The sequence below is a fragment of the Phyllostomus hastatus genome, unplaced genomic scaffold (assembly GCF_019186645.2).
Source record: "Phyllostomus hastatus isolate PE091 unplaced genomic scaffold, TTU_PhHast_1.1 phas_scaffold_1224, whole genome shotgun sequence".
Lineage (NCBI taxonomy): Eukaryota > Metazoa > Chordata > Mammalia > Chiroptera > Phyllostomidae > Phyllostomus > Phyllostomus hastatus.
The window spans coordinates 2,371,982-2,382,332 of NW_025334008.1; the positions used below are offsets into that span (position 1 = coordinate 2,371,982).

Here is a 10,351-nt window from a genome sequence, read left to right on the forward strand (position 1 = left end):
GAGGGTTGGAATGTCCAGTCTCAGCCCCTGACCTCCAGAGAGGAGAGAGGAGCTGGAGGTTGAGTTCAATCACTGATGGTCAGAGATTTAATCAATCACACTTATGTAATGAAACCTCCTCAGGGAGCTTCAGGGGTGGTGAACCCTTGACGATTTGGGGAGAATGGCGACTTTGGAGAGAATGAGGAGCTCCGGGCGCTTTCCCACACCTTCCCACACGTGGCCCTATGCATCCCTTCCATATGGCCATTCCTGAGTTACATCCTTTTATTAAAAACTGGCAATCTAGTAAGTAATGTGTTTTCCTGAGTTCTGTGAGCCACTCTAGCAAGTGAATGGAACCCAAGGAGGGGGGCGTGGGAGCCTCCAATTTATAGCTGGTGGCCAGAAACTCAGGTGACATCCTGGACTAGTAGTTGCCACCAGAAGGGGGGACAGCGGCAGTCTTGTAAGACTGAGCCCTTAACCTGTGGAATCTGGTGCTATCTCCAGGTCAATGATGACAGAATTAACTGCTTGGTAGTGTGAGGGAGAAACACACACATGGGAACTGGTGTCCAACTGGCCCTGCACATCAGGTTCCTAGAAGCTGAACTGTTGCCTGTGTGGGGCTGTGTGATTGACCTCTGTCCCCTCACCTGTGGAAACAGCAGGTTGGGTTGCTATCATACACTCCCCCTCCCAACCCCATCCACGACACGTACCGTACGCCTCAGGGAGTCACACTAGAGTAGTTTCACTTCAATTTTATTATTAGACTCCCCCAAATCGCTCTAACAGATACTCCATTACTCAAACAACCACCCTGGTAGGTGGGGCCTTGGTTCTTCTTAGCTCCCTCCCACCAGGCCCCATTCTTCCTTCTTCCCCTGCAGGACTCAGGAGTCAGGCAACCCCACCCAGAGTCCAGGATGGAGCTCCCCTCATGCCCCCCAGGAACCAGGATTTTAGGCCTCTAGACACCCCCTCTTATCAGGGACCTCATTTTCTCTTCCTGGTGAAGCTGATGAATACACCTGGGCTCAGCGGGACGTCGACAGCCGCTGACATTCATGCATCCGGTAGGCACACATGTAGAAAATTCCTGTGGGAAAAAGGTCCTGATGGACGCCCTGCCCAAGCCTCAGCACCCCATTTCTCCCTGGGTGTCCACAGAGCCTGGGTCTTTCTTCTGGCTGGGTGCTGGGGGCCTGTGTGGGACACCCACTCATCCCCAGACACCATCCATCCCGCCCCCCAGCCCTGGTACCTGCAAAGAAGGTCATGAGCAGGGCCACCCAGCCCAGGATGTAAGACCAGGAAAAGCGCCAGTCCCCAAAACGGCGACCCAGGAAGCTGACGGTGACTCCAGTGTAAATGGCCAAGGCCAGCAGGACGCACAAGGCTGGGGAGAGAAGGTGGGGGTGGGAACCCGAGGAGGCTGAGCTTGGAGATGGGCATGGGGGTGAGACTGAGGAAAGGGGTGGGTGGGTGGGGATGGGGGTAAGGGTGAGGACAGGGGTGAGTTGAAAGTGGGAGTAAAGAGGGACAGGAAGTGGGGTTGGTGTGGACATGGGGGAGGCTTGTGCTACATCATAAAGAATCTGAGCCCTGGCTGGTGTGGCTCAGTGGACTGAGTGCTGACCTGTGAACCAAAAAGTCACCAGTTTTATTCCCAGTCAGGGCACATGCCTGGGTTGTGGGCCAGGTCTCTGGTAGAGGGACGCATGAGAGTCAACCACATATGGATGTTTCTCTCCCTCTCTTTCTCCTTCCCTTCCCCTCTCTAAAAATAAATAACATCTTTTTAAAAATTAAAACAAAAAGGATCTGACTGGTCTTTGTCTCTGGTTCCTGGGAGATGAACTTCTGAACCATTCTGAACCATTGGAATTTCCTGAGTTATGAGTGTCTTTGCTATGGTTGAGCCACTGGGATCACACCCATTACTGAGCTGAGATGACTCAGGAAAGGGAGCCAGTCAGCAGAAAGATCAAACACGGAAACAGAGAGTCGAGACTTTGAGCTGGTTGATACCAGCCCCTCTGAGGAGGGGACGGGAGAGGAGATTGAGTTTGGTCACGTGTGTGGCCAGTGATTCAAAGGCGAAACTCCAGGAAACACTCTGGATGCCAAGTGCCCTGGGGCGTTCTGGTTGATAAACAGCAGGTGTGCTGGGAGGGTGACAGCCCTCTCAGACTTCTCCCTCTGAATCTGTTCGTCATTTGGCTGGCCTTGAGCCGATCCTTTATAATAAAACTATAACTGTAAGTATAGTGCTTTTTGGAGCTTGGTGAGTTGTGACAAATTTTCAAACTTGAGTGGGTCCTGGGAACTCTCCAGTTTGGAGCAAGTTGGTCAAAAGTGCAAGTGGTGCCCTGGCTGGTGTAGCTCAGTGGATTGAACACGGGCTGCGAACCAAAGCATCGCAGGTTCAATTCCCAGTCAGGGCACATGCCTGGGTTGCAGGCCAGGTCCCCAATGGGGGCCATGTGAGAAGCAACCATACATTGATTCTCTCTCTCTCTCTCTCTCTCTCTCTCTTCCCCTCTCTAAAAATAAATAAATAAAACCTTTAAAAAATTTAAAAAAAAGTGCAAGTGGTACCCTGGATGGTGTGGCTCAGTGGTTTGAACACCAGCCTGCAAAACAAAGGGTGGCTGGTTCCATTCCCAGTCAGGGCACATGCCTGGGTTGCAGGCCAAGTCCCCATTTGGGGGTGTGGGAGAGGTAGCCACACACTAATGTTTCTCTCCCTCTCTTTCTCCCTCCCTTCCCTTCTCTGAAAATAAATAAATAAAAAATATATATTTTAAAGTGCAAGTGGTTTGGGAACCCCACTTGGAGCTGAAGTTGGTGCAGTCTTTTTTGGGAACCATGCCCTTACTCCTGTGGCGTCTGACACTAACTCTGGGTGGTCGTGCCAGACTGAACTGCTGTGTTGGAATAGGTGGAATGGGAAACAGCCTTGGAACTGGTGTCAAGTGTGGGGCTGGGATTAGGCTGGGGACGGGGTTGAGAGTGAAGAGTCGGGGATGAGAGTGTAGTTCCGGGCGGGCGGGGATGGGTTGGGGCTGGAGACGGGCAGGGCGCAGGAAGACGGGTAGTGTAGCGGGAGTCCACTCACTGGAGGCGAAAAACAGGATGCCGGCGGAGAAGGGTCGGGAGAGGCGGTTGAAGGCAGGCTGCTGAGCGAAGGCCAGGATGCCCATGATGATGCCGGAGGTGGCGCACAGGCAGGACAGGATCATGAAGGCCCGGGTGGCATTCCAGTACGCTGTGGGAGCACCACACGGTCACTCCCAGGCCTCCCCTGCCCTCAGCGGCAAAGGCCGCCACCTCTGGCGGCAGCCTTGCCTTACCCCGCTCCGTATCCCTCGCCCAGCTTCTCCTTCACCTGCGCCCTCGCCTTCACCTGGCAGACTCCTGTCCATCCTCCAAACCCCCGCCTCTAGGAAGCATCCCTTTACTCCTAGGCAGCACCCTCACCCCCTGTTCGGGGCTGTGACTCTGGACTGTGTCTGCCTCGCCCTGCAGCCCGATTGCTCCCCGAGGACAGGGACTGTGTTGATTCTACCTCGCGGTATCCCCAGCATAGGTTTGGTGTGCACACGTCCTGGAGAAATGTCTGCTGGGTGAATGAATGAATAAATGAATGAATGATGCGGATTCTCCATATCGCCCTGCTCATCATTCTTTATCCTATCTCCCATTGCTCTATTTCATTTCTTTCTTACCACTGGCCTGTATCTGAAGACGCTCCATTTATTTCTTTTTAACTTGTTTTGATGTCTGTCCCTCCCCAGTGAATTCTCAGCTCTGGGAGAGCAGAGGTCTTGCTACATCCCCAGCACCTTGCGCCTGGCACATGGTGGCTACTCAATAAATAACCAATTGAAAGAGTGGATAGTAAGCACTGTGGATGGTTATTCTCTCTTTTCATAAAATCTGCATTGTGTAATATACTATATCCCACATAGAGATATAGTATTTACATAATATATATTATTTACATACTATATAATATACATACATAATATACACTGCAAGAGCTCTGTACTTACTATTCTCACCCCCATATTTATAATATATATTGTAACATACACATATACACACATACATACATATATATACATACATATATATATATATAATATATATAGCCTGGCACATAGCAAGTATAAAGAAAACACCTCATTCAGTACTTAGCAAATATAAGGTCTATCTTGCTTCTGTGTTCCCCAGTACCTAACATAGTTTTTTTTTTACAATTAAAGTTGACATTCAATATCATTTTATATTAGTTTCAGGTGTTCCACATACTTCTTAGACAATTATACAGTTTATGAAATAATCCCTCTGACAATTCAAATAGCCACCTGGAACCATATATAGTTGTTACATTATTATTTACTCAATTTCCTATGCTGTCCTTTACATCCCTGTGGCTCTTCTGTAACGATCAACCTGCACTTCTTAATCCCTTCACCTTTCCCACCCAGTCCCCTAACCTCCCCTCCCATCTGGTGACCATCAGTCTGTTCTCTGGGTCGATGAGTCTGCTTCTGTTTTGTTGATTCCTTTATTTTGTTGTTTAGATTCTACACATAAGTGAAATCATATATGGTATCTGTGTTTTTCTGACTTATTTCACTTAGCATAGTAACACAGTTCTTGATACATAGTAACTATTTAGAAACCGCTGTCCTGGCAACCCCAGCCCTGCCTGCCCTACCTGACCTCTGTTTTGTGCAGAGGTATCACCCCTCCCTACTGAACACCCCCCATCAGCCCATTCTGTAATTGCATTGAAGAACTGAAATCCCAGCTTTGTCCCTTTCATGCTCAGTGACCTTGGGTTGGTCCCTTTCCTTCTCTGAGCCATAGGCTCTGCCCCCAGGTGCAGCCCAGACCCCAGACCCTGCCCGGACCCTCACCGATGCTCTCCGTCTGCAGGTAGCACTTGTTCCCCAGGCAGTAGCGCCATAAACCCTGGTGGGCAAAGGACCCCGACAGCCGGTACTGCATCCAGTGGTCTGTCGCTGTGGCCACCACCAGGAGGATAGTCCCCACCCAGGCACAGAAGAGGCCACCACCCATGAAGCTGTACATGGTGACCTGTGAGGAAAGGGAGAGATGGGGTCAGGAGCCAAATTCCCGGGTCTGAGGGAGGAGGGGTCTGGACCGCTGGGTCTGAGAGAGGAGGGGTTGGGGGTCTGGACTCCAGGGTCTGAGGGAGGAGGGGCTGGGGGGCTGGACTCGAGGGCCTGAGGGAGGAGGGGCGGGGGGTCCAGACCCCTGGGTCTGAGGAAGGATGAACTGAGGACCTAGACCCGTGGGTCCTGGGGGAGAAAGAGCCTGGGGGACTTCCAGGTCCTAAGCCAGGAGGTGGGCTGGGCACTGGGACACCCAAATCCTTGGGGAAGGAGGAGGCCAGGGCCCTGGACCTCTCAGTGCAGGTGTGAGGGGATTAGGGGCTGGAATCCCACCAGGTCCTGGGGAGATGAAGGAGCTGGAGGACTGGATGTCTAGGTCTTGGGGGAGGAGGGTGCCGAGGGTCCCATGCTCGGTCCCTACCTGAGTGGTGGAGCCTGTCCTGAGCCCTCTGTCTGCCTCTGCCCCTCTGTGCAGACTGAGCCGAGCCAGGTTGCTGGCCTCTCTGCTCCCCGGGTCCCCCCAAATCCCTTAAGCCTCCCCACACAATGGCCCCACAGCCCAGCAGCTTCCAGCAGACAGAAGTGCAACGGTGGCAGAGGCCCCAAATGGAATTCGCTGAAGCAGGGATCTGGGCACTCCCTCCCTGCAGCCCCTGGCCCCACTGGCCTCCCTCCGTGACCCTCCCAACGACCCTGCCACCTTTCACAGGCCTTGCTCACAGCGCCCGCTGGGTGGGCCTGCACTGGGTAAGCATACACACAGACACAAGACAGAGGGAAAGTCATCCATTTATTGTTCAACCAGGACCCCTCACTCCCAGGGGCAGGAAACAGGGTGGTGCCTGGGTATACTGGGCCCAGGGGATTCTTCGTGGGTGGGGTCACAGGCCATGTCACAGTTGGGGCCAGGAGAGGAAGGAAGATGGGTTGGGTTTGGGGCTGAGTTTAGGGTGAAGTTAGGATGAGGGTTGGGCTGACCTGAAGTAGGTGGGGGATGAGGATGAGGAGGCTGAGGATGAGGGATTGGGAATAGGGTACTGAGGGTGGGGATGCAAAGGGGTTGAAGGGCAGGTGAATGGCTTGGGATCGAGAATGGGGTCCGGATGGGGCTGGAGGAGCCCTCGGGTTGAGAGTGAGCCGAGAGCTGCCACTATAGTTGGGGCTGCGGAGAGGCACTGGGTGTGAGGTTCAAGGATTTTTCCCACTTGGGATCCTAAGCCAGGTCTAGGTTTCACCGGGGTACTCCCAGGCCCCACTGCTGAGGCCATCGTTTGGGGGAAGGAGAGGAATGGGGTAGCTCTGACAAGGCTGAGGTCACCCTAGGCTCCAGGAAAAGCCTCTGGATGACTGTGAGTGGCACTCTCAGACTCCATGGTACTGGGCCCTTGGGGCCCTAGTATTCAGTGTCCCAGTCCTCAGTGGCAGGTGGCATGGCCAGCGGTGTCTCCGGACCTTGGGCTTCCTTCTTCTGATCCTGGGTAGGTGGTGGTGGTGGTGGTGACGAGGGCATCCTGGGTGGGGTCCTGGGGCCAGCCTCAGCATCCCCTGCCCAGACCCTCTTTGGCTGCCCAGACCTCCCAGGTCCCCGACGCTGCTGACCCCAGCCCCAACCTGGTCTTTCAGGGGTGTCCCAGCCCCCACGTCCCCTGAATGGCCTCCTGGCAGCACCTGGCTGGGCACGGCAAGCCTGCGCGTGGCAGGGGCAGGAGGGCAGAGACTGCTGCAGGGTATAGGCCCCCAGGAGGGCGCTATGCAGGAGGTAAGAGAGGGCATCCAGGCGAATGGGGACGGTGACAGAGGCCAGGTTCTCGGGGAGCCCCAGGTGGGCTGGATCTGGGGTGCCCAGGAGAGAAGATGGCGGGGTTGGGAAAGGCTCAGTCCCAGGTGACGGCAGGGACAGGTTGTTCCTGAAATGCCAAGAGGACAGGTCAGTGGCCTCACCATCTGCATACCTTTCCCAGTGTGGCCTGACTGCCTCTGTGCCTCTGCTGGGATCGTCTCTCCATCCTGAGTTCTGCGTCCACCTCCCAGGCCCTCACCCCTTTCCCCCACCCCCTCTCTCTTTCTCCCCACACCGCTTTACGGAGAGACAGGCTGCTCTGCTGGAACTTCAGCATCAGGCAGAACTCAGCTTCAATTCCAGGCTGCCCAGCTCCCTCACGGTGGGCCTCAGGCCAAATCACTTTCCCATTGGGAACATTTATTTTTCACACCAAGAAAAAAAAAAGGCTTTGGGTGGCTCCCAAGATGCCTATGAAAGGGCTGGGCCTCCATTCCAGAAGTGCAGTCACTGTCCTGGCTGGTATGGCTCAGTGGATTGAGTACCAGCCTGCGAACCAGAGGGTTGAGTGTTCAATTTCTGGGTAGGGCCCATGCCTGGGTTGCAGGCCAGGTTCCCAGTAGGGGACACATGAGAAGCAACCACATACTGATGTTTCTCTCCCTCTCTCTCTCCCTCCCTTCCCCTCTCTCTAAAAATAAATTAATAATTTTTAAGTGCAGGCATTTATTATTTCTCAGGACCTATGGCTGTTTCTGGCATTTTCCATGCTCCTGGTTCTTTCTAGAAATTTCTCTCTGTTCTACAAATATCTGTTTGTAGTGCCCCCCCGGTTCTAAGTATCTTGTTCAACTCTGTCACCAAGCTCCTTTAAGATGCTGTTTCAATGTGATGATACCCGAGGCTTTTATTTTTTTTGATAACTCTCTCTGGGTTTGTTCAACTTTCTGTGATTTGCTCAGACCACCCTCCACTCTCTGGGGCTCTGTCCTCCCCGCGGGAAGTCTTGAGCTTCTCACCCTTCCGGCCCTGTCCCTTCTTCCTTCTGTTGCTCCATCTTCACGAGGGTCTCTCCAGTCTGTTCTAGAACCTTCACCTGAATTTTTCCAGGGCCGGAGGAGGTGGGAGGGGTCCGGGAAGAAAGCGGGCGGGGCTTTGTCAGAAATGGGGCGTGGCCTGCAGGGCGTGTGGAAACTTGAGAAAGAGTGTGCAGCGGGTTCCATATAGTTAGTTCCTCAAGCCCAGTCAGCTCACGAGGCGGCCTCCGTCCCCCTAGATCCAGGAGTCCAGATTCCCAGCCCTTCATCTCTTCCCATCTGTATTCCTGTTTTCTGGGGGTCTTCTTGTGTTCTTTAGGACTCAAGGGACATTTAGACGGAAATCTGCAGGTCTGGATCCTCCCCACGGTGGAGGAGTTAGTAGATGGGCGGGGAGTTTTAGGAGCTGGATTCCGTTCTAGGCTCTGTCTTCTGATTTGCTTTGCGTCCTTAAATCCTTCTAGTTTCTAGGTTTCGGTTTCCCCATCTGACAAATGGGGTTATATTACCTTCCAGGTTCTTGGGAAGTTTAAAGGGTACCATATGCAGAATGTATCAACACAGAATCTGAACTATAATTAGTCTCAGCAAAAATGAGTTACTCATCATTACTGCTGGTAGTCGTGGCAGCATTTTATTGAGAAACAATAGTCATTCTTCTACCCATTCATTTAAGAAGTAAGCTCTCAGAGCCTGCTATGTGCTAGGCTGGGCGCTGGGGATGTAACCCGGGATAAAATAGATGCAGCCCCTACCCCCACACGTGTTGAAAGAGACAGACAATACACAAACCACACGTTTCCTATAAGTACTGTGAAGGTGTAAAGTCGGGGCAAGGGGACACAGAGGCACCGGAAGCAGTTATTTTAGATAAGATGGTTAGGGAAGGCACAGAAGGCCTGGGACTTATTTGCAGTGGAGCAAACAGCAAATACAAAGGATTGAGGGTGCAATAAGCATAGTGTTGGAGGGGCTAGGCAGAAATGAGGGATTTGAGGAGGGATTGGTTGATTAAAAAAAAAATTGTTTGGCCCTGGCTGGTGTGGCTCAGTGGATTGAGTGCCTGCCTTCAAATCAAGGGGTCGCCGTTTTGATTCCTGGTCAGAGCACGTGCCTGGGTTGCAGGCCAGGTCCCCAGCTGGGGGCACATGAGAGGCAACCACATATTGATGTATCTCTCCCTCTCTTTTTCCCTTCCCCTCTCTCTAAAATTAAATAAATAAAAGCTTTAAAAAATGTTTGTCCTGGCCTCATGGCTCAATTGGCTGGAGCATCATCATTCAGTGCACCCAAGGGTTGCTGGTTTGATTCCTGGTCAGGGCACATACCTAGGTTGTGGGGTTCAATCCCTAGTTTGGGCAAGTAGGGGAGGCAACAAACTGATGTTTCTCTCTCACATTATGTCTCTCTCCCTCTCTTTCCCCTTCCCATTCTCTGTCTCTAAAATCAGTGGGAATATGTCCTTGGGTGAGGATAAAAATAAATAAAATAGTTTTGAAATATTTTTATATCTACAGAAGTTTTATAACGCTAATATAATTAACCAATGTCACTCCAATAAATTTAATAAAACCAAAAGAAGACATTTGACTGCATTTAAAAAGTGTTTGTAGTTCTAACACCTTTAAAAACTGCCAAATTCAAGCATATTTTAATAAAAATATTGATTTAAATTTTTTTAAAAAGATAATAGAGTTTCCATATACTCCTCACCTAGCTTCCCTAATGTTAGCTTCTTAGATTATTGTGCATTTGTCACAAGTAAGAAATCAACATGATATTAACTAATTTTTAGACTGATGCCTCCCCCCTTTTTTTTCTCCTGTTCCAGAATCCAGTGCAGGATGTCCTTTAATCATCACCTCTCCTTTGAATTCTCTGGTCAGAGGCAGTTTATCTTTCTTTTTTTTCCCCCACAGTCTTGACAGGCTTGAGGAATACTAGTAGCTATCTTATAAAATAGAGGTCTATTTCAATGAATAACTCACTAAATTTTTATTTCAGAGAGGATCAAACTGTGCCCTGGAGAGGTTAGGTTGCCTAGGGCAACAGAGCTAGTAAATGGAATGGTATGGTAGAGATTTGAACCTGGGGCCACCTGGCTCCAGAGCCTGTGCTTTTTTTTAATGGAGACACAAGTAGAAGCTATAGTGCAAAGGACCTTGTAAACCACAGCAAAGACTTTGGACATGTTTTTTTTTTAACTTCTAGAATACTAAGATGACTTTGAACATTTGAAAGCAGGGGTGTGACATAGTTTGATTTACAGTTTCAGAAGAGCATTATGTCTGCACTTTGGAGAATGGATTGTAGTGCAAAGCAAGTGTGGATGCGTGGAAGCCCTGGGAGGAAGCTGCTATGGACCAGCAAGGGGTGGCAGTGACATTGAGGGGGTGGAG

The 10,351-nt window shown here is 51.2% G+C and overlaps 2 protein-coding genes across 2 annotated transcripts; both read right to left on the reverse strand.

The window, feature by feature from the left end:
- Window positions 1-730: 730 nt before the first annotated feature.
- Window positions 731-5,642, reverse strand: LIM2 (lens intrinsic membrane protein 2). Its single transcript, XM_045856443.1, has 5 exons — window positions 5,557-5,642; window positions 4,917-5,097; window positions 3,107-3,256; window positions 1,250-1,384; window positions 731-1,084 (listed from the first exon to the last, which is right to left on the reverse strand). Exons 2-5 carry the CDS (start codon window positions 5,089-5,091, stop codon window positions 1,023-1,025), a joined length of 522 nt encoding a protein of 173 aa, XP_045712399.1. The 5' UTR covers window positions 5,092-5,097; window positions 5,557-5,642; the 3' UTR covers window positions 731-1,022.
- A 336-nt stretch (window positions 5,643-5,978) lies between these two features.
- CUNH19orf84 (chromosome unknown C19orf84 homolog) lies at window positions 5,979-7,972 on the reverse strand. The gene is made up of 2 exons (XM_045856230.1): window positions 7,935-7,972; window positions 5,979-7,042 (listed from the first exon to the last, which is right to left on the reverse strand). The coding sequence occupies exons 1-2, from the start codon at window positions 7,970-7,972 to the stop codon at window positions 6,529-6,531; spliced, it is 552 nt and encodes a 183-aa protein (XP_045712186.1). The 3' UTR covers window positions 5,979-6,528.
- Window positions 7,973-10,351: the final 2,379 nt, after the last annotated feature.